This window comes from Nerophis ophidion, linkage group LG18, assembly GCF_033978795.1.
Source record: "Nerophis ophidion isolate RoL-2023_Sa linkage group LG18, RoL_Noph_v1.0, whole genome shotgun sequence".
Lineage (NCBI taxonomy): Eukaryota > Metazoa > Chordata > Actinopteri > Syngnathiformes > Syngnathidae > Nerophis > Nerophis ophidion.
Genome location: NC_084628.1, coordinates 19,829,472 through 19,854,448, shown reverse-complemented (window position 1 = coordinate 19,854,448; position 24,977 = coordinate 19,829,472). Strand labels below are relative to the sequence as shown.

The 24,977-nt window shown below is 36.1% G+C and overlaps 1 protein-coding gene across 2 annotated transcripts in view; it reads left to right on the top strand.

The window, feature by feature from the left end:
- Window positions 1–635: 635 nt before the first annotated feature.
- The window catches only part of LOC133536850 (cyclin-dependent kinase-like 1), a 33,904-nt gene continuing 9,562 nt past the window's right edge, over window positions 636–24,977 (top strand). The window contains exons 1-5 of one of the 2 annotated variants that reach the window (XM_061877489.1): window positions 636–930; window positions 8,671–8,859; window positions 9,884–10,002; window positions 14,791–14,863; window positions 16,348–16,438. In XM_061877489.1, the coding sequence (XP_061733473.1) occupies window positions 8,692–8,859; window positions 9,884–10,002; window positions 14,791–14,863; window positions 16,348–16,438 (451 nt within the window). In that variant the 5' untranslated portion in view covers window positions 636–930; window positions 8,671–8,691. Of the gene's footprint in view, window positions 931–8,670; window positions 8,860–9,880; window positions 10,003–14,790; window positions 14,864–16,347; window positions 16,439–24,977 lie in introns of both variants that reach the window. The other variant, XM_061877488.1, reaches the window with a different exon arrangement.

The following is a 24,977-nucleotide window of genomic DNA, read 5'->3' as shown; positions in this document are numbered from 1 at the left end:
TCGTGTGCCTTGTATCTTGTGTTCGGATCCTTGCAGTACAATGTTAATATGTTAATATATAATTATATTATTACACCATTGCTATTCTGTCCATAAACCCAATTGTTGAAATAATTTTGTTTCTCCAGGAGAAATGTATGTATCCTGGTTGAAAAATAGTAGATACATACTCCCCAATGAGACTCTTAAGAATGGTGATGCTGTTGAGCACCAATAAAACGGTCATAATATTTTTACAAAAATAATGGCGCTGCTTGATTGTCTCTCGTTTTCACAACAATGACTTTATTAGGAACACGTATCCATTAATTATTTGGCAAAACAAAATAAAAGGTTAGGTAAAAGACATCAAGCGTCAAACTAGTGTTCTGTTTAAAATAAAGGTTAGTACTTCTCTCTAGTGGACAAACATCAGACGACACCTAATAGTGCGCATGTGCAGGTTTTAGTCCACGCTGGAAAAAGCATAATGTAAGAAATATAACGTAAAAAAGTGCATTTGAAAACGTATTAATATTAGCATAAATTACCCAATAAGTCGAATGTCATTTTGATGTAGTCCCTCTCTCCCATTAAATGATGCCTGTAGTCCCGGCGAACGTGTCACTCATTGGTGAACAAAAGTGCGTAAATAGCGTCGTGAATTGCAGCCTTGCGCCATCGTAGGTGTTCTTGCGTTGTCACCAGGATGCAGCCTAAACGTCCTCCTGGCCGAGGCGCCATTTGTTTGTCACTTTGTCGATGTTGACGCCGACGTTTCACCACCGAAGACCATCTTAAAAGTGGCGTTGTTTTTTTTTTGCGCATTGTGTTGTGACCGCGGTGTGCTTCCCGGGTGAGGACGAAAAAGACCCCCTTGGACGTCCTGCCTAACTCGGGAGGAGTTTTGAAGACTTCTGACTGCTGATTTGTCAATGAAGCACCTGCCAGGTTGGGGACAGCTGAGTGCACCTGACATTTAGTTTCTTTGTCTTTAGAATTTTCATAAATAGTTGTCCAATTATTATCTTATTATGCAGTCTACCATGAGATATTTTTATAAGACCTCAACTTTGGAACATATTACTATATAACCGTGCTTGTTTTGGCACCCGAACATATTTGAGCGATATGCTTTGTTTTCAATTGAATTATCCATCCATCCATCCATTTCCTACCGCTTATTCCCTTTGGGGTCACGGGGGGCGCTGGTGCCTATCTCAGCTACAATCGGGCGGAAGGCGGTGTACACCCTGGACAAGTCGCCACCTCATCGCAGGGCCAACACAGATAGACAGACAACATGCACACTCACATTCACACACTAGGGCCAATTTAGTGTTGCCAATCAACCTATCCCCAGGTGCATGTCTTTGGAAGTGGGAGGAAAACGGAGTACCCGGAGGGAACCCACGCAGTCACGGGAAGAACATGCAAACTCCACACAGAAAGACTACTCAGGACCTTTGTATTGTGAGGCAGACGCACTAACCCCTCTGCCACTGTGAAGTCCTCAATTGAATTAATTCATGATTATTTTGTTGATTTGATTGTGCCTTCTTATCTCTAAAGCAGCTGAAGTCTCAATTGATTTAAAGTATTCCACCACAAACATGTTAAATTTTTTGTACAACTTCCAACATGTACTAAAAAGTGTTATTAATTCCACATTTCTTAACCAATTCAAATTGTTCCTAAGTCCAAATGCATTTGTTTTATCTTCGCTTATTTTATAGGTATGCAGCTCAGAGTTAAATATTTTTTATTTCTGCATGCTAAATGCTATCTCTTTAAAGTTAGCATTCTATTTCACAGATGTTAACTCGACCGATTGAAATCGTTCTAAAGTCCAAGTACTCCTTGCTAATATTTCGTTTATATTTTAGCTTTTTTCACAGGTACGTAACCTAAAGTTAAATATTTTAATTTACGCATGCTAACCGTTATCATGTTAATGCAACTTTTACTGGTATACGCCTCAGAGTCAAATATTTTGTTATTTTACACAGGGTAACTTGACCGATTCAAATCATTCCGAAGTCAAAATGCTCCTTGTTAAAATGTTATATATTTTTTTTATAGTTTAACCTATTTTAAAAGTATGCACCCTAGTGTCAAATATTTTTGTTTACGCATGCCAACTGTTAGCATACAAAAATTATCACGGTAAAGTTAGCATTTAGCTAATTTTGCTTAATATACAGGTATAGACCTCATAGTTTAATATTCTATTAATCCACGCATTCAAATTGTTCCAAAGTCAAAATGCCCCTTGCTAATGTTTTTTTTATTTTAGCTTATTTTCCAGGTATGCACCTCCAAGTCAAATATTTTAATTTACGCATGTTAAATGCTGTCATGTTAAAGTTAGCATGCTCGCTAATTTAGCTTAATATACAGGTATCGACCTCAGAATCAAATATTATATTATACAGTATATGCCTCCAGAGTCAAATATTTTATTTGACAGATGCTAACTCGACCGATACACTTTGTTTTCAGTTTAATGAATTCATGATTATTTTGTTGATTTGATTAAATGATAAATGGGTAGTACTTGTATAGTGCTTTTCTACCTTTAAGGTACTCAAAGCGCTTTGACACTACTTCCACATTTACCCATTCACACACACATTCACACACTGATGGAGGGAGCTGCCATGCAAGGCGCCAACCAGCACCCATCTTGCCCAGGACACAACGGACGTGACGAGGGTGGTACTAGGTGGGATTTGAACCAGGGACCCTCGGGTCGCGCACGGCCACTCTCCCACTGCGCCACGCCGTCCCTTCTTATCTCTAAAGCAGTTGAATTCTCAATTGATTTAAAGTATTCCACCACAAACATGTTCAAAAATGTTTACAACTGCCAAAATTCACTTTTTTTTTTTCCAGAGTTCCCCACTTTTTTCAGAATATTTATTCTTTACTAAAAGGTGTTACTCCGTCCACATTTCTTAACCGATTCAAATTGTTCCAAAGTCCAAATGCATTTGTTTAATTTTAGCTTATTTTATAGGCATACACCTTAGAGTCAAATACTTTAATTTATGCATGCTAAATGGTATCACTTTAAAGTTAGCATGCTAGCTAATTTAGCCTAATATACAGGTATACACCTCAGAGTCAAATATTTTGTTATTTCACAGATGTTAACTCGACCAATTCAAATCGTTCCAAAGTCCAAATACTCCTTGCTAATATTTTATATTTTATTTATATTTTAGCTTTTTTCCCAAGTACGCAACCTAAAGTTAAATATTTTAATTTACGCATGCTAACCGTTATCATGTTAATGCAACTTTTACTGGTATATATCTCAGAGTCAAATATTTTGTTATTTTACACACGCTACCTCGACCGATTCAAATCATTCCGAAGTCAAAATACTCCTTGCTAGAATTGTATATATATATTTTTTTTATAGTTTAACCTATTTTAAAAGTATGCACCCTAATGTCAAATATTTTAGTTTATGCATGCCAACTGTTAGCATGCAAAAAATTATCGCGTTAAAGTTAGCATCTTAGCTAATTTAGCTTAATATACAGGTATGGACCTCAGAGTTTAATACTCAATTACTTCCCGCATTCAAATTGTTCCAAAGTCCAAATGCATTTGTTTTATTTTAGCTTATTTTGTAGGTATGCACCTCAGAGGCAAATATTTTCAATTTATGCATGCTAAAAGCTATCACTTTAAAGTTAGCATGCTAGCTAATTTAGTCTAATATACAGGTATACACCTCAGAATGAAATATTTTATTTTACACACGCTAAATTGACCGATTCAAATCATTCCAAAGTCAAAATACTCCTATGAATTGTATATATTTTTTTTATAGTTTAACCTATTTTAAAAGTATGCACCCTAGTGTCAAATATTTTAGTTTATGCATCCCAACTGTTAGCATGCAAAAAATTATCGCGTTAAAGTTAGCATCTTAGCTAATTAAGCTTAATATATAGGTATAGACCTCAGAGTTTAATACTCTATTACTTCCCGCATTCAAATTGTTCCAAAGTCCAAATGCATTTGTTTTATTTTAGCTTATTTTGTAGGTATGCACCTCAGTCAAATATTTTTAATTTATGCATGCTAAATGCTATCACTTTAAAGTTAGCATGCTAGCTAATTTAGCCTAATATACAGGTATACACCTCAGAGTCAAATATTTTATTTTACACACGCTAACTCGACCGATTCAAATCATTCCAAAGTCAAAATACTCCTTGCTAGAATTGTATATATATATTTTTTTTATAGTTTAACCTATTTTAAAAGTATTCACCCTAGTGTCAAATATTTTAGTTTATGCATGCAAACTGTTAGCATGCAAATAATTAACGCATTAAAGTTAGCATGTTAGCTAATTTAGCCTAATTTACAGGTATAGACCTCAGAATTTTATACTCTATTAGTTCCCGCATTCAAATTTTTCCAAAGTCCAAATGCCCCTTGCTAATGTTTTTTATTTTAGCTTATTTTGCAGGTATGCACCTCCGAGTCAAATATTTAAATTTACGCATTTTAAATGCTATCACGTTAAATTTAGTATGCTAGCTAATTTAGCTTAATATACAGGTATAGACCTCAGAATCAAATATTCTATTATATAGGTATACGCCTCGCAGTCAAATATTTTGTTATTTCGCTGATGCTAACTCGACCGATTCAAATCGTTCCAAAGTCCAAATGCTCTTTGCTAATGTTTTATATTTTATTTATATTTTAGCTTGTTTTACAGGTACACACACTAAAGTGAAATATTTTAGTTTACGCATGCTAACTTGTTATTTTAATGCAAATTTTACTGGCTATCATGTTAAAGTTAGCATGCTAGCTAAAATAGCTTAATATACAGGTATAGACCTCAGAATCAAATATTCTATTATATAGGTATACGCCTCAGAGTCAAATATTTTGTTATTTCACACACTTTAAGTTGACCGATTCAGAGCGTTCCGAATTCAAAATGCTCCTCGCTAATATTTTATATATTTTTTTTTTATAGTTTAGCCTATTATAAAGGTATGCACCCCAGTGTCAAATATTTTAGTTTACGCATGCCAACTGTTCGCATGCGGAATGTATCGCGTTAAAGTTAGTATTTTAGCTAATTTAGCTTAATGTACAGCAGGGGTCACCAACGTGGTGCCCGCGGTCGCCAGGTTGCCCGTAAGGACCAGTTGAGTAGCCAGCTGACCTGTTCTAAAAATAGCTCAAATAGCAGCACTTACCAGTGAGCATCCTCTATTTTTTAAATTTTATTTATTTTCTAGCAAGCTGGTCTCGCTGTGGTCGACGTTTTTAATTCTATTTGAGTTTGTACTCAAATAGAATTTGAAAATCCAAGAAAATATTTTAAAGACTTGGTCTTCACTTGTTTAAATAAATACATTTATTTTTTTACTTTGCTTCTTATAACTTTCACAAAGACAATTTTAGAGAAAAAATGATTTTAGGATTTTTAAACACATATACCTTTTTACCTTTCAAATTCCTTCCTCTTCTTTCCTGACAATTTAAATCAGTAAATTATTTTTTTTTATTGTAAAGAATAATAAATACATTTAAATTTAATTCTTCATTTTAGCTTTTGTTTTTTTTGACAAAAAATATTTGTGAAATATTTCTTCAAACTTATGATTTAAAATTCAAAAAAATATTCTGGCAAATCTAGAAAATCTGTAGAATCAAATTTAAATCTTATTTCAAAGTGGATTTTAACCCATTCAAAACATGTAATTACATTTTTTTAAATTAATCTTAATCAGGAAAAATTACTAAGGATGTTCCATAAATTATTTTTTTTATTTAAAAAAAAAAAAGATTCGAATTAGCTAGTTTTTGTCTTCATTTTTTTCGGTTGAATTTTGAATTTTAAAGAGTCCAAATTGAAAATAAACTGTTTCAAAATTTTATTTTAATATTTTTCGTGTTTTCTCCCCTTTTAAATCGTTCAATTAAGTGTTTTGTCATCATTTATTCTCTACAAAAAACCTTCCGTAAAAGGAAAAAAAATGTACGACGGAATGACAGACAGAAATACCCATTATATATATATATATATATATATATATATATATATATATATATATATATATATATAGATTGGATATTTCTGGCAATTTATTTAAGTGTGTATCAAACTGGTAGCCCTTCGCATTAATCAGTACCCAAGAAGTAGCTCATGGTTTCAAAAAGGTTGGTGACCCCTGATGTACAGGTTACACCTCAGAGTTGAATATTCTATTACTTCACGCATCCTAACTGTGATCATGGTAATACTAATTTTACATATTTTGGCGTCCGAGTCAAGTTTTTTGTTATTTCACACAGGCTAACTCGACCGATTCAAATTGTTCCAAAGTCAAAATGCTCCTTGCTAATGTTTTATATTTAATGTATATTTGAGCTTATTTTACAGTTATACACCTTGGATTCAAATATTTATCCTTACACGTGCTAATTTTTAGCATGCTAATTTTTATCAAGTTAAAATTAGCATGCTTGCTGATTTAGCTTCATATACAGATATTGACTTCAGAGTCAAATATTCTATTACTTCTCGCATGCTAACTGTTATCATATTAATGCTAATTTTACGGGTACACCTAGAGTCAAATATCTTGTTAATTCACACACGCTAATCCGACCGATTCAAATCATCCCAAAGTCAAAATGCTCTTTGTTAGAATTTAATATTTTTTTATGGTTTAATCTGTTTTAAAAGTATACACCCTAGTGTCAAATATTTTAGTTTACGCATGCCAACTTTTAGCATACAAAAATTATCGCGTTAAAGTTAGCATCTTAGCTAATTTAGCTTAATATACAGGTATAGACCTCAGAGTTTAATATTCTATTAATTCAAGCATTCAAATTGTTCCAAAGTCCAAATGCCCTTTGCTAATGTTTTTTATTTTAGCTTATTTTGCAGGTATTCACCTCCGGGTCAAATATTTTAATTTATGCATGTTAAAGGCTATCATGTTAAAGTTAGCATGCTAGCTAAAATAGCTTAATATACAGGTATAGACCTCAGAATCAAATATTCTATTATATAGGTATACGCCTCAGAGTCAAATATTTTGTTATTTCACAGATGCTAACTCGACTGATTCAAATAGTTCCAAAGTCCAAATACTCTTTGCTAATGTTTTATATTTTATTTATATTTTGGCTTGTTTTACAGGTACACAAACTAGAGTGAAATATGTTAGTTTACACATGCTAACTCTTATCATATTAATGCAAATGTTTCTTGTATACGCCTCACAGTCAAATATTTTGTTATTTCACACAAGTTAACTGCGCCGATTCTGATTTTTCGGAATTCAAAATGCTGCTCTCTAATATTGTATATTTGTTATATAGTTCATATTTTTAAAGGTATGGACCCCAGTGTCAAATATTTTAGTTTACGCATGCCAAGTGTTGGCATGCAAAATTTATCGCGTTAAAGTTAGGATTTTAGCTAATTTTGCTTTATGTACAGGTTTAGACCTCAGAGTTGAATATTTTCTTACTTCACGCATGCTAACTGTTAGCATGTAAATTGTAATTTTACTGGTTTTCGCCTCCGAATTACATTTTTTGTTATTTCACAGACACTAACTTGACAGATTCAAATTGTTCCAAAGTCAAAATGCTCCTTGCCAATGTTTTATATTTCATTTATATTTTGCTTATTTCACAGTTATACACCTTGGAGTCAAATATTTATCCTTACACATGCTAATTGTTAGCATGCTAAATTTTATCAAGTTAAAGTTAGCATGCTAGCTAATTTAGCTTCATATACAGATATTGACTTCAGAGTCAAATATTCTATTACTTCACACACTAACTGTTCTCATGTTAATGCTCATTTTACGGGTATGCACCGCAGAGTCAAATATTTTAGTTTACATATGCTAAATGTTATCACGTTAAAGTTAGCATGCTAGCTAATTTAGCTTTATATCTAGGTAGAGACCTCAGAGTTAAATATTCTACTATTGCATGCATGCGAACTGTTAGCCTTTTAATGCTAATTTTACAGGTATACACCTCAGAGTCAAATATTTAGCTATTTCACACACGCTAAATTGACTGATTAGAATCGTTCCAAAGTCTAACCGCTCATTGCTATTTTTAGTCAATTGCGAGCATGCTAGTAATTGGGGGAGACCTGGGACATTTGTGTGTCTTTTCACTGCCTTTCAAGATGACACAATGCAACAGAAACTTCATTTTAAAGGTTAGCGAGATGAACTATGGCTGCACGAGTTGTAAAGGAATTCATGTCAAAATTTGCATTGTCTCTTCTTTGCTAAGTTTTTTTAGCACAAGTTATCGAGTGATTTTACATTGGCGTTCCCTGGGACCCTTTTTATTCCCCATTGGCTACCTTTTATAATGGCCATTTTTGGACATCAATCAAAGTTTACTTATATAGACCTTAATCACAGATGTCTCAAAGGGCTGCGCAAGCCACAACAACATCCCACATCAGGGCAAGAAAAAACTCAACTCAATGGGAACGATGAGAAACCTTTCAAATTACTGAAATAATTAGGATTTAGTAAGACATAAAAGTACCGAAAATTGGTACAGTTGAGTACCTGTATCGATTCTGATGTACGGGTAATTATTAGCCATCCCTGTTCATTTCACTGTAATGCAATATTCTTTGTTTCTTCGAAGGTGTCAGCGAGCCACTTCCCGATGGAGAAATATGAGAAACTGGCCAAAATCGGAGAAGGTTCTTACGGCGTGGTGTTCAAATGCAGGAACAGAGACACGGACCAGATAGTTGCCATCAAGAAGTTTGTGGAATCTGAAGACGATCCAGTCATTAAGAAAATTGCACTGAGGGAAATACGAATGCTGAAGGTGACCATTGGCAAATGGCTAAAATGGCATTTCCAAACTATAGTAGAACCTATTGCTTTAATAGATACCGCATTTTCCGGACCATAGGACGCACCGGATTATAAGACGCACTGCCGATGAATGGTCTATTTTTGATCTTTTTTCATATATTAGGCGCATTAAAGGAGTCATATTATTATTAGTTTTTTCTAAAATGTAAAACACTTCCTTGTGGTCTACATAACATGTAATGGTGGTTCTTTGGTCAAAGTGTTGCATAGATGATGTTTTACAGATCATCTTCAAGCCGCTTTCTGACAGTCACTTCCGGATGCGCCGTTTTGTGGGTGGTCTTAGTTACGTGGCCCACCTTCGGCAGCGTCTTCTCCCCGTCATCTTTGTTGTAATGATGTAGCGTGCAAGGGCGGGAGGGGAAGAAGTGTCAAAATATGGAGCTAACTGTTTTAATGACATTCAGACTTTACTTAAATCCATAACGGAGGTACCAGAAGGTAAAAAAGGTTGCCTTTGCATAATATTACGAAACAAAACGGCAAAAATTATGTCTTACCTTATACACACACCATAATAATACTCGTATGTACTATGTACCGACAATCCATCAAGCGGTGCGGCTTCATAACTCACCAAAGTTGTACTAAAACATTTTGATAGATTTTTGAGCGCTGTGTGTAATGTTGTATATTTTCGATGGAACATTTAAAATGTTGGTGCTGTTTACTTGAGACCCATCATAGTGCAGCCTACACTTATCTATTATGTTGGACTGCCACCTACTGGTCACTCTTATCATTACACCATTTACCAAATAAAATAGCTTCGAGGTGGGTAAGCTCAACCAAACTTTTTCCTTGCATTAGGCGCACCGGGTTATAAGGCGCGCTGTCGAGTTTTGAGGGAAAAAAAATGATTTTAAGTGGGCCTTGTAGTCCGGAAAATACGGTACTTGGAAATATAAATATAGTTTCCACCTCAATGATGTCAATCATCACCGACATTGTGTCCTCTTGTCCTCCTGCAGCAGCTGAAACACATCAATCTGGTCAACCTGCTGGAGGTCTTTCGCAGGAAACGCCGCCTCCACCTGGTCTTTGAGTTCTGCGAGCAGACGGTCCTCAACGAGCTGGAAAAACACCCACGGGGGTGAGTGCCATGTCACCTGCTGCACTCTCTCTCACCTGTTCCCTGGAGAGACCATTTGGTTGTTTCAGCTCCAATTTAGGAATTTGGTCAAGCATATGACAAAATTATCCAAATTGCCAACAAAGATGAGTTTGTAATATCGTTAAACAGATCTGTATATTCCAGGGGATTCTCTTTATTCCAGGTGTTTTTTCCTCTTATAGATCCATAATGAAAATTCATATTTTGGGGATGTTCTTTCATATTTGAACAGACCAATGAACAGTAGATATGTTAACAAGTTATATAAACATGTAAAGAAAAACAGCCGGCATGTCTGCTTCGTGCTATATGTGACAAATAGTATTAATATTAGTGCTATTAGTATTAACCTTTCAATTTTTCTCATGTTTTTACTCTTATTTCACTTTTTCTGTTGTTTATTAGTCCTATTTTTTAGTTACATTTTTAGAATGTCCCGCAAATGTCAGGGATGGATACCGAATTCTATACATTTACAGGCACAATTCCGTCGGTAGTGCGGGTTATAGATTCACGTAAAATCAATAGGTTCCATATTTCAATACCTTTGTTGCTCATGAAAACGTCCGGTTGCAGACTAAACAGTGGCTCAGACATTTGGCGAGGGGAAAAAAAACCTCAAACAGCACTCAGCGCGGATTCATCAAACTGCCTTTAGTTACTGTTGAAATGGTCAATGCCATCAAAGAAAATATGCATGATAGAAAACCCTCAAATGCTTTTACAAAATGCGCTAGCTTGATGCTAATTTTCATTGGTTTGACTATATACATGCTACTATGCATTTGTGATTTTACATGGCCATTTCCACACCTCCGAAATAGGCAATCACAACCTACAACTAAGGTTTCGTTCAAACTGCAGGTCAAGTTTGATATTTGTATCTGACATTGTTATCCTTGGGCAAAACACTTCACCAACATGGCTGCCAGTGCCACTCACACAGGTGCATGAATGGGAATTCATTTTTGGTAGTGGTCAACGGGCCATAGGCGCAAACTGCAAATGTATCTTGCCACCATAAACGTGGGAATGTAGAGTGTCTAGAAAAGCGGTATACAAAATTAATGTATTATTGTTGTTATTATTCCAATTTTTTTCAATGTCTTTGTGAACAGTGCAATATCGATTTTCTTCAAATCTGACCCAGACCTTTTTTGAATGTGGATATACAGTGAATCAGATATTTATCCAATAGGGGTGTAAAAAAAATCGATTGTTTTATGAATTGCGATTCATATATGTAACGATTGTTAGACGAGTCAAAGAAATTAAAAATAAATAAAATAAAATGTGTGTATATGTATATGTATATGCATATATATATATATATATATATATATATATATATATATAATGTAGTTATATATATATATATATATATATATATATATATATATATATATATACCCCATTTCCATATGAGTTGGGAAATTGTGTTGGATGTAAATATGAACGGAATACAAAGATTTGCAAATCCTTTTCAACCCATATTCAATTGAATGCACTACAAAGACAACACATTTGATGTTCGAACTCATAAATTAATTTTTTTTTTTTTAAATAATAATTAACTTAGAATTTCATGGCTGCAACACATCCCAAAGAAGTTGGGAAAGGGCATGTTCACCACTGTGTTACATCACCTTTTGTTTTAACAACACTCAATAAACTTTTGGGAAATGAGGAAACACATCTTTAAAGCTTTTCAGGTGGAGTTCTTTTCCATTCTTGCTTGTTGTACTGCTTAAGTTGTTCAACAGTCCGGGGTCTTTGTTGTCATATTTTAGGTTTCAAAATTTTCAATGGGAGACAGGTCTGGACTACAGGCAGGCCAGTCTAGTACCCGCACACTTTTACTACGAAGCCACAGTGTTGTAACTTGGGTGTGGCATTGTTTTGCTGTAATAAGCAGGGGCGTCCATGATAACGTTGCTTGAATGGCAGTATATGTTGCTCCAAAACCTGTATGTACTTTTCAGCATTAATGGTGCCTTTGCAGATGTGTAAGTTATCAATGCCTTAGGCACTAATGCACCCTCATACCATCACAGATGCTGGCTTTTGAACTTTGCGCCTATAACAATCCGGATGGTTCTTTTCCTCTTAGTTCCCGAGGACACAAATGTCCACAGTTTCCCAAAAAATTTTGAAATGTGGACTCGCCGGACCACAGAACTTTTTTCCACTTTGCATCAGTCCATCTTAGATGATCTCGGGCCCAGAGAAGCCGGCGGCGTTTCTGAATGTTATTAATAAATGGCTTTCGCTTTGCATAGTAGAGCTTTAACTTGCACTTACAGATGTAGCGACCAACTGTATTTAGTGACAGTGGTTTTCTGAAGTGTTCCTGAGCCCATGTGGTGATATCCTTTAGAGATTAACGTCGGTTTTTGATACATGGGCATCCGAGTGATCGAATGTCACGGTCATTCAATGTTGGTTTCTAGCCATGCCGCTTACGTGGAGTGATTTCTCCAGATTCTCTGAAAATTTTGATGATATTATGGACCGTAGATGTTGAAATCCCTAAATTTCTTGCATATGCACTTTGAGAAACATTGTTCTTAAACTGTTTGATAATTTGCCCATGCAGTTGTGGACAAAGAAGTGTACCTCGCCCCATCCTTTCTGGTGAAAGATTGAGCTTTTTTTGGGAAGCTGTTTTTATACACAATCATGGCACCCACTTGTTCCCAGTTAGTCTGCACACCTGTGGGATGTTCCAAATAAGTGTTTGATGAGAATTCTTCAACTTTATCAGTATTTATTGCCACCTTTCCCAACTTCTTTGTCACGTGTTGCTGGCATCAAATTCTAAAGTTAATGATTATTTGCAAAAAAAACAAAAAATATATTTATCAGTTTGAACATCAAAGATGTTGTCTTTGTAGCATATTCAACTGAATATGGGTTCAAAAGGATTTGCAAATCATTGTATTCCGTTTATATTTACATCTAACACGATTTCCCAACTCATATGGAAACAGGGTTTGTATGTGTGTATATATATATATATATGTGTGTGTGTGTGTATGTATATATGTGTATATATATATATATGTATATATGTGTATATATATATATATGTATATATGTGTATATATATATATATGTATATATGTGTATATATATATATGTATATATGTGTATATATATGTATATATGTGTATATATATATGTATATATGTGTATATATATATATATATATATGTATGTGTATATATCTATATATATATATATATATATGTATGTGTATATATCTGTATGTGTATATATATATGTATGTATGTATATATATATATATATATATATATATATATATATATATATATATATATATATATATATATATATATATATATATATATATATATATGTATGTATATATATATGTGTATGTGTGTATGATGTACAGAATTACTTAACAAAAGAAAAGTGTTGGATACTTCTCTTGGTGCATTATTTGTATTTGAGTTTATTGAATGTTGAAATGTTTCGGTAGAATTTAATTAAACAAAACCAATTTTCTTTTAAGTAATATACAAATGTATTGAGCTGTTTGTATATTTTATGGAGTAATGTAGTTAATCATAGAACTACCTCCCAGTGTTATTTAAAATCGTTTTTAATTGAGAGTCAATTCTGAATCAAATCGTGTGGTGCCTAAAGATTCACAGCCCTATTATCCAATGTGACTGCAGTCTGAATGCTATGGCCGCTTTCATCCCACCAATACCATTTTTACTTCTGTAAACACTGCAGCACATGTGATGTCATGAATTCTTGAGATTGCGTTCACATTAGACGTCGCATTTTTTTAAAAATGTTCATAAAAATGTTGAATTTGATGAAAAAAATCTTATTTGGACATCCTACATTGTAGTGTGAACATAGCACTAGATGTGCATTACAACAAAGCAGCTGTATATTGTACTTATTACACACAATAAGTACAATATTTATAGTATAAATACTTTGTCGGGCGCAGCGTAAGACTAGTTTGGCACATTCAACTTAATGGCACAGACGACTTCCTAGCTAGGCAACACTGCTTATACACCACTGCCAGCTCATGTCTTGGAATAGCAACTGCATGCAAAGTCTACAATATAATACTTGCAAATGATACTCAGAAATGTAATAAGAAAACAGGATACAACAATTAGATAGCACAGGTATCAAAAACGGCTCATTTTTAAATGTTCCATTAAAGATAGTTAGGATGTATTTGCACACACCGAAGTCCCACACATTGGTACTGTATTGGCTCAAATGTGAAAAGTACCCATCCCTACACTTGACCGTACAAGCTCCAAGTGGGATGTTTCGAACTTTTCATCAGTCTTGAATGCAGCATGATACTTTCTAAAGTAGACACTACACACCCTGCTGAGTCATCCTCCTGACTGAAGGTCATGTAGCGTCAGGGAAACTAATGAAAGTGGCACCGTAAGTTGATCATGTTTGCAATCTGCACACCTGTTCTTTTTTTGGCGCTCCGCTCTTGTAAACCAACGTCACAAAAGAGACGGATCAGCTGTTTGAGGCCATGCGACCTTTTTTTCCCCACAAGGCTGTGCAACAGAAACTGTAGCCTCCCCTGGAAACAAAGCCGCTGTTTCCCTGAGAGACAGGACCGAGGGTTACCGGGGCAACATAGTGTGGCACTGCACGTCTTGTTTTTTTTTTTTTTGAAATGCCAACACAAATGGAAAGCCGTGTTTCTCATGAAGTCATAAATGATGTTCCTTGTTTCCTCCGCAGGGTTCCTGAGGCTCAACTTAAGAGCATTGTGTGGCAGACGCTGCAGGCGGTCAACTTTTGCCACAAACACAATGTCAGTACAACTTTGTTTGCGAATACTATACACTCAAATACTTGGTTTATATTTACCACTGTTTTTGTTTTTGTTTTTTTGCACATGCACATAAATATTTAAAGACGGCAAACTGTATTGTCGGTATTTGATTTATTACCTTCACAGTGTTCATTGGGGTTTGCCTGTTTGTTTGTTAGTTATTAATCCCTGAACTCTGGCTGACAGGATCCTGAAGCTTTTCCCCTTACATTAGGAACGTAACTCAGAAAGTTATGGGCGGATTTTAATTAAACTTTCAGGAAATGTCTCAAATGGGAACAAGTGATTACTTTCGGGATTTTGGATTCAGGATTTTCTTTTAAAGGTCTGTGCTCTCCAAGTGCTTTTATGATTATTTATGTGTTTGTTTTTATTAGCCTGCTTACAAAAAAAGCAAAGAAAATAAAAAACATCATTGCTATATATAACCCAATCCCACACACTAGAATAGCTAAATACATGATAATGTACAAGGTGAAAAATCAAGATGGCCCCAAGTTCAAAATGGTTGCTAACCTGTGTATAGTGGCCACCTTTGCTGTTTTCTTTGAGTGGTTGCTATAAGCAGGTTTGACTGTATTTGATTACTTAACAGTTAGAAACTTCTCTTAGAATAAATAATAACGGTTTAATTTATTTAAGTACAGCACATATTTACACAATTTATCCATCCATCCATCCATCTTCTTCCGCTTATCCAAAGTCGAGCTGCGGGGGGTTGCAGCCTAGGTAGAGCAGCCCAGCATTTCTAAAAAGTGGTATACCCACAACCCAATAATCGTAGTTTAATAACGTCCAGTGCTCAACAAATACCAATACTTTTAATTGTTAAAGAAAATAGTGAGGATGGGAAGAAGGTAAGGGAGAGAAATATATTAATCATAAATAAATAAATTAAAAGAAAAAAAATAAAGAAATAAGAAAAAAAAGGAACCCCAGACAGATGTCATCATAAAACCACAGAAGAACTGCATTCCTGAATGGCCTTAGAGATTTATAACAACCAACAAGCACACAAAAGGCTCGTCAACCACCCACATCCCAGTTGTTTCAATCAGGGTTAGTTTGGAGATCAGTCTCTCCTACATATCTCTAAAAGATACCTCAGTACTTTGCAGAAAAATCCGCCCAATCTTGTCAGAATACAGAACATCCTTAATCCAGCGGGTGTGGCAAAGAGGCTCTGTCGCCTTCCAATTTAACACAATGAGCCATCTAGTCTACAAAGTAGTGAATGCTAAAATATTATTTTTGGATTTGCCAAAAGTAGATGACTGGGATGATATTTGAAGTTGGGTTTTTTTTTTAGTAACGCAATAATTATTCCCCCCTATTAAGTCATTAAAGCACAATTCCGTTTGTCATTCCACTACTTTTTTGGCAAAATAACAACTATAATTACTTACTTTTTAGAAGCAATTTTCCAAACAGAGATTTTGCGTAACATGTTTTGTGTGTTGCAGTGCATCCACCGTGACGTCAAGCCTGAGAACATCCTCCTCACAAAAAGCGGCGTCATCAAGTTGTGCGACTTTGGCTTTGCTCGCATACTAAGTAAGTCCTCTATGCATGTGTGTGTGAGAGAGTATTAAGGGGACACCTTTAGTCAAAAATGATTTATGGGGGTCAAAAGTCAATGATTTATGAGGGGTCAAGGTCAAAGTCAAGGGTCAAGTTCAAGGTCAAAGGTCAAGTTCAAGGTCAAGTGGGTGTGGCTTACCCCGGAAGAGGGTGGAGTTAAGACCTGAAGTGGGAGTGGTTTAACCAGGAAGAGGGTGGAGTTTTAACCAGGAAGAGGGTGGAGTTTTAACCAAGAAGCGGGTGGAGTTAACACCTGAAGTGGGAGTGGTTAAACCAGGAAGAGGGTGGAGTTAAGACTTTGAGGGGTGGAGTTTTAACCAGGAAGAGGGTGGAGTTTTAACCAGGAATATGGTGTAGTTTTAACCAGGAAGAGGGTGGGTTTAAGACCCAAAGAGGGAGTGATTTAACCAGGAAGAGGGTGGGTTTAAGACCTGAAGAGGGATTGGTTAAGAGGGAACAAAGGAGGCTTCAGGTTGAGGTCAGTTTTTAAGGAATGTTGTATTGACGGATGGGAGACTTATGTGCGGTCAAATGTGGACAGTTTAAATGTTTACGATCGTTTGAAACAACATCCAGACTTCACGAAAACATATTTAAACGATTGGGAGGAACTAATTAGGTTAAGGTTAACCATTTGTTTGACCCTGCTTCAATGTATTGATGGCTGGGAATGTTACGTGGGAAGATGTGGACACACACGCACACACGCGCACACCGAAGCTTGAGAATGCCATCTGGTCAGGATCTAACCATCCATTTGACAGTTTAAATGTTTACGATCGTTTGAAACAACATCCAGACATCACGAAAACATATTTAAATGGTTGGAGGAACTATCTCAGAGCACAGTGTAACCAAGATTTGCCGAATGAAAGGTAATTTCTTTTTTTTTTCATTCCTTGTAACACGTTTGTTTAATGTTACTATAATAAGTATTTATTCGAACTAAAAACAGTCGAACATCGAGTTGAAATTCACCCACCACCAAGGGATCTCCTAACAGAGTCTCCAATCCTTTTGTGTAAGTACCGATTTTTTTTTTTTACTGTATTCATTTCATTACCTCCGTTTTTACCACGTTATTAGACAATGGTTTAACTCCATTTAAGCATTTAAACGTTAAAAGCATTGCACGTGTACGACGTTGTAATACTTTTTTTTTTACCAGCCGATTACGACGAAGTGAAAGATGAAGAACTTTGTTTGATCGATCTTACAAAGTTGGAAGATGATTATCGAGGTGTGTTTAAACCTTTGAATTATTTAATATTATGTGTATTCATTATTTTGTTTCATAGAGGAATTGCCGTAAGATCCTAAAGCGATCGTTTTAACACAATCGCAGTCTGGTGAGTCAAATGATTCTCATTTTACAAGAAAAAAACATGCGGTATACAATACATATATACATATATTTACTTACAGATTTTCCGTTTACATCTCCGGCTCGTTGGACCCCCTTAACCGAGCAAGCGCCGTCAATGGCCGTCGGAGACAGTCAGCAATTTCAGGCAGAGGAGAAGGCTTGATTCCGCCAAAGAACCCAGACATCGAAACCTTGGTCCGGGACAATATCATCGAAAACAACGGCGAATGTCCGACATGCCCCCGCCGTAAGTTTTTCTTGCTTTCTGTAAGCCTTTTAAGATTCTCCGCGGTTTTAAAGAACTCCTCTCACTCCTCTGTCTTCCGCTCAAATGAATTTCGCGCCTAAGGGGAATGAGCGGGGACTGATTCCGGAGGTGGGCGGTTGTTTCCGGCAAGCAACCTTCTGGTGTGCATTAGCGCCACCTACTGAAATGGAGTGTGGACCAAGATGGATCCCTACTCTATATTCTTTTATTTAACCCAATGTTTTTTAAATACGTGTATTATGCTTTATATCCTATGTGTTGTGAATTCCATCCTACTATATCTTCCAAGGAACCCAAAGAAATGTTACCAAACCTCCCGCTTTATTTATTCTGTAGATTGCCTGAAGTATTTCATAAACTAAATCTTGTCTTGTTTCTGATGCTATGTTTTTTTATGCTCATCAATGCACTGCTGGAGTGCGAGCACACAACTACTTTCCTTGCTTTGTTTTCCTCTATCCAGTTAACTGCTGCATAAATTGCTACCAATTCCCCCGTAAACACAGATAGTTTATCACTGATTATTTTATTTAATACTATGTTTCCTTGTGGGATAACTGCTGCAGCTCCTACCTTACTTTTTATAGTTTTTATTGCATCCGTATATATCATATCTCAACCCATTTTTCTATCTGGTAACTATTTAAATTTCTATTCTTTAGTAATTGCATGTTTACCTTTGGGTTATCATACATCCACGGTGGTATTGCAGGAATTGGTACTGTAGGACTAACTTTAATATTGTCAATTTCAACTTTATTAAATATGTCTCCTATAATCCACCCAAAACTATTTTTTTTTTCTCTTTTTCTTGGCAGTTTGGTAGCACTTGACAAGTCGGATATCCTTGCTTGGATCCTTTTAAAGTTGCCCAATAAACTGCTGAGAGTTGATCTCTCCTCTTGTCCAAAGGTTTTTCATTCATTTTTACTTGTACTACTACCACTAGGGTTGATGTAGTAGCTCCACAACATAACCTTAAAGCCTGTGACTGGATCCAGTCTATTTTCCCCAAGTCATGTTTTTGAAGCAGATTGGTAAATAATGCATCCGTAATCAATAACAGATGGAATTAAAGTGATATATATACATATATTGTTTTCAACCTCAACCTATCAGCCCCCCAATCATTACCCCTCAAAGCCCTCATTATATTTAACACCTTTTTACTTTTTCCACTATTTTTAATTTTCCTGAAGGAACACTCCTGAAGGAATAAATAAAGTACTATCTAATCTAATCCATCCATCCCATCCATTTTCTACCGCTTATTCCCTTTCGGGGTCGCGGGGGGCGCTGGCGCCCATCTCAGCTACAATCGGGCGGAAGGCAGGGTACACCCTGGACAAGTCGCCACCTCATCGCAGGGCCAACACAGATAGACAGACAACATTCACACTCACATTCACACACTAGGGCCAATTTAGTGTTGCCAATTAACCTATCCCCAGGTGCATGTCTTTGGAAGTGGGAGGAAGCCGGAGTACCCGGAGGGAACCCACGCATTCACGGGGAGAACATGCAAACTCCACACAGAAAGATCCCCAGCCCGGATTTGAACCCAGGACTGCAGGAACTTCGTATTCTATTTTGCTGATGTGGGTTGACTAGTTCATATTTTTATCAAACCATATTCCTAAATATTTAAATACTTGTACCTCTTCTATATTTTCACCTTGGACTTTTTATTTGGAGCTTGTTTTGTACTTTTCTCTTTGTAAAATGTATGACTTTTGTCTTTCCAACAAAGAATATTAAACCCCAAGCCGTTCCTAAGTCTTGAACATTATTTACCACTTTGTTAGTTTTTTTTATTATTTCTTTTGACTCTAAATGATATACTAGTCTTTCATTAATAATTTTTTCCATTACTTTCCCCAAATTTGAGGTCAATGCTATCGGCCTATAATTTCCTGCCTCTTCCGAGTCTTTCCCTGACTTGCATATTGGAATTATTACCGCTAATTTTCCCCTCTGATGGTCATTCTCCTTCTTCATATATCCTATTACATCATTTCAAGACCACTTCTTTGTCGATGCTACCTAAGTTTTTGATCATTTAATAACTCACCAGGTCTTTCCCCGGCGACGTATTTTTAACCTTTTTCAAAATTCGAACCATTTCATTCAAAGAAAATGTCATATCCATAGTGTTGGTAAAGCTATTATCGTTGTCTTCCATCATTTCCCCAATATTTAAACTCATTGTTTCTTCTCTCTTTTGTTTTTCTACATTTCTCAAATTATCATTACTGTGCACTTTAACGAATGTTTTTGGTAAAGGTTCTGCTGTTTCTTTACCCGTGACTACATCTTCTTTAATAAATGTGGCACATCATCCTCTTTACCCATCATTCCTATCTTTACGAATCGTTATATATCCTTTTATTATAAAGTTTAATTTTGACTTCAGCCATGTTTCTTGAATACAAATTATATGTGGTTTAGTTTTCATATTTTTAATATATCCCTTTAATTCATGTTCGGTTGCTATCAAACTTCTGGCATTCCACTGAACAATTAACAGGGTGTTGGAATGTGGTAACATGACTCCGTCACGTCTACTCTCTGTAGTACAGCTTGCACCCGGTCCCAAGATAGTTCTTTCAACAACTTTGCTGCTGCTTTGACAATTATTTTGATCTTCTCAGTCTTATTTCTAGTCCGTTCTGTACAGTTTATTACGTAAGCCAGGAATACAACTAGTTTGTCCGTGGAAATTCCTGTATTTGCTGCCTCTTGTTTTTTTTTTTTATTTCTTGAACTATTCACACTTCTGTTCTTTTCTACACTTTCTTGATTTCTCACTTTAAATGCCTCTGCGTATGTAATATTTCTTTCAACTTTGATTTGTTGTACTTCTGTTGCCTGTTTCATGATGTATGGCTTTTGATTATTTCTTTTTCAATCTACAATTCCAATAAATAACACGTATTTCCAGATTACAGATAACTTTTTCAAAATAAAATGTAATTCCTGAATAAGATAATTGTATCGAATCCAATGGATTGTCTGGTCCTAAAATCTCTTTGTAATGTTTGTTTGATTCCCCAAAAATACGACACAGTCTAATTTGAAAAACATATGTGCCTCGTTGGCTGTAGTAAAAAAAAAAACCCCATGCCTCCTCGGTCTAACCTCTCACAGCCCTTTTTCTTCCGTGTCAAAGATGGATCAGAGACTACCTTTGACCCTAACCCCCACTTCTTCTCCACTACCAAGAGAACAGTAATTAATCCGAGCTGAGTTTTTAAAAATATTCCAACATGACTTTTTACTTTCATTTTGTATCAAAGCTGAGTTGTGCTCTCTGGTTTATTTTGCAAATGAACCGACAGAACATGATCATGTACAAGACTCGCCTACCCACAATGCACTGCAGGCCAACGCTCCTGGTCGGATGTTTTTATCGGGGTTCATGGAGAGATGCGGTAAAGAGTGGTAGCCAAGACACACGGTCACACACGGTCACACTCGGCAATTATTTTGACCTGGGGAGCAGATTTAGAGGAAAAAATGTGTCTGGGGGGCCGGGATATCTGATTTTCAGGTACAAAAAACTTCACAATGACACAAAATAATCACAACATTTAAACCTCACACTAAAAACAAGACGTTTACTTGTACGTTCAAAAGACAGAATAGAACAAGACAAAAAATGCAATGTCATCTACAAAATGTTATGTAAATGTTAGTCATTACACATGTGGCTATGGTTTTGATGTATTTGTTACAGACATGTTTACGTCAAGTAACATCACATGGTTCCATTTGCACCTTTCAACAAATCTGAAAAGGAATATTAAGAAGTAAAACTTATATTTAATCCTACCTCTTCTCCGAGCACACGGTGACTGTACATACGGGTCGAAAAATGTTGACCTAATTCAGCATTTCTCAAAGTGTGGGGAATAGAGACATGACAGGTGGGGCGCGAGGAACGGGAGGAAATTTCACTTAAATTTTTATTTTTTATTTTTTTTACTATGCTTTCATTTTCTATACACACTGTAAATCACTTTGTGATTCTGTCTGGGAAATCCGCCGTATAAATAAATGTAAATTACTTATTTTTCCTGTAGGCTTTAAATTTCTTGGTAGGAGCGAAAGTTTGACAGACATAGCCCCGCTTGCAAAAGTTACTGTTGCTAAGAGGAACAAACTTTTGCGCGGATGGGTAGCAGGCTAATGTGCGGACCACAATTACACAAAATGGGTAAATTTGCGACTCGCACCTCAAAGGTCTGCAGAGAAACAAAAATATGACGGGTCTAATCAACCAAAAAGTCAACCTAAAAGAAAATATGGCGAAGGGTATCTTGCTCTAGGATTCACGGCAGCGGTGGTGGGGGGCCGAGGAGAGACCCCTGTGTGTTCTGTGTCTAAAACCGCTAGCAGCAGACAGCATGAGACCCAGCAAATTAAAGAGACACCTCGAGACCACACATGATGTTCAATAAATTTGAAAATGTTGAGCTTGGCATTAGCGTTTTGTTGGGGCGATGGGGGTAGGTGGGCCTTGAAAACTAACTCCTTAGTCTAAAGTGGGGATGACCAAAAAAAAGAAGTTTGAGAAGCCCTGACCTAATTGTACGCATCACACTTTAAATGGCAAACTGATCATTTAAATGTTTTCACTTTGAATATGAAACGAGGAGTAAAATGTACAATGTACAATATTATCAATTATTTCACAATGACATGTTTTAAGGATATTGTACAGTATAATTAAATCTAAAATGAATGTGATTTTTTTTTTCAGGATAATTTTATTTTTAGCTAGTAAGCAACTGTTATGTATCTTTTGAATCGCTTTTCCCCTTTAAATAAAAAAAATTATAGAATTTTACAATATTCATTATTATTAAATATTAAATGTGCCGACTATCTTTACAGCATACATCATCCCCCCTTTACCCATTTGTTAAAAAGACAAAAGTTGATGCGAACGCCTACGTGCTGCCAGAAAACTAAAATAAGAAGAATGCCTTTGTACAATTACTGCTATCCTGGCACAAGTTATAAAACAAACAAAGGTACCAAATTGTTTTCTGAGGAGACAAAAAAAGAAAAAGGGAGGGACAATCAAGGATCAACAATGGCACGACTTTCACTAGCTTGCGTGAGGTCAAAGACGAGAGATTTCAGACCAATGCTGCCTTGGATCTGTTCCTACTAAACTAGTAAGTGACTTTCAATGCTCAAATTAGAATAATAATGCTAATTTTAGCTACTGGGAATTTGTATCTTAGAAATAAATACCCACCAGCGTGATAGTTCGCAGTTCCACACTGACCAACCACGCAACAAACTCAAAAGAACTGTATAAGGAAAAAAAAGAATGCAATGACTTCAAACTGCAAATATAAGGTTTGAGTAAAATATGTAGGTTGGTGTGAATGTTGTCTGTCTATCCATGTCGACCCTGCAATGAGGTGGCGACTTGTCCAGGGTGTACACCTCCTTCCGCCCGATTGTAGCTGAGATAGGCGCCAGCGACCCCAAAAGGGAATAAACGGTAGAAAATGGATGTAGGTTCCTACTGTGGAAAGTTCAGTAATACTGAATCATTGTGGCATTATCGTGTCAGTTTGACGCTATATGCGCTAGTCCTCATGGTAAATGTGGTTTTCCTTTTGGGAAAACGCCACCGCTTTGGTTCACTGGCGCGGCCAATATAAACCAAAACTGAAAGTTCTTAAGTGGGGCTTTAAGTAGAGTTTATAAATCTTGTATCTGTGCCACATATAGCCTTATTTCAGTGTCAACAGTCTCCAGCTTACTTGCTACACATGTTTTGGCTCTGCCCATCCCTGTGCAGTTATTGGACCGACATTTTTAATACTTTGTCCGTTGTAATCAACCACTAGGCCTTCTTTGCTTTTATTTGTTGTTGTATCTTTACGTCAGCAATTGGGACTTTTTGAATGAAATTGTCTGTGGCTCCATGTTAACGAAGTTGCCTGTACTATTTGACTGATGCATTTTATTGATTGATTTATTATTTTTCTTTCTTTTTCGTTTTGTGTGTCTTGTTTTTTAGGGGGAAAGGAACCTTTAATATTGATTGTAAATACGTTTGTACTTTAAGAAGTTGTATTTGGCTTAAAACTCCACAAACATTTTTCGACCCGTATGTACAGTCACCGTGTGCTCGGAGAAGAGGTAGGATTAAATATAAGTTTTACTTCTTAATATTCCTTTTCAGATTTGTTGAAAGGTGCAAATGGAACCATGTGATGTTACTTGACGTAAACATGTCTGTAACAAATACATCAAAACCATAGCCACATGTGTAATGACTAACATTTACATAACATTTTGTAGATGACATTGCATTTTTTGTCTTGTTCTATTCTGTCTTTTGAACGTACAAGTAAATGTCTTGTTTTTAGTGTGATGTTTAACTGTTGTGTTTATTTTGTGTCATTGTGAAGTTTTTTGTACCTGAAAATCAGATATCCCGGCCCCCCGGACACATTTTTTCCTCTAAATCTGCTCCCCAGGTCAAAGTAATTGCCGAGTGTGACCGTGTGTGACCGTGTGTCTTGGCTACCACTCTTTACCGCATCTCTCCATGAACCCCGATAAAAACATCCGACCAGGAGTGTTGGGCTGCAGTGCATTGTGGGTAGGCGAGTCTTGTACATGATCATGTTCTGTCGGTTCATTTGCAAAATAAACCAGAGAGCACAACTCAGCTTTGATACAAAATGAAAGTAAAAAGTCATGTTGGAATATTTTAAAAAACTCAGCTCGGATTAATTACTGTTCTCTTGGTAGTGGAGAAGAAGTGGGGGTTAGGGGCAAAGGTGGTCTCTGATCCATCTTTGACACGGAAGAAAAAGGGCTGTGAGAGGTTAGACCGAGGAGGCATG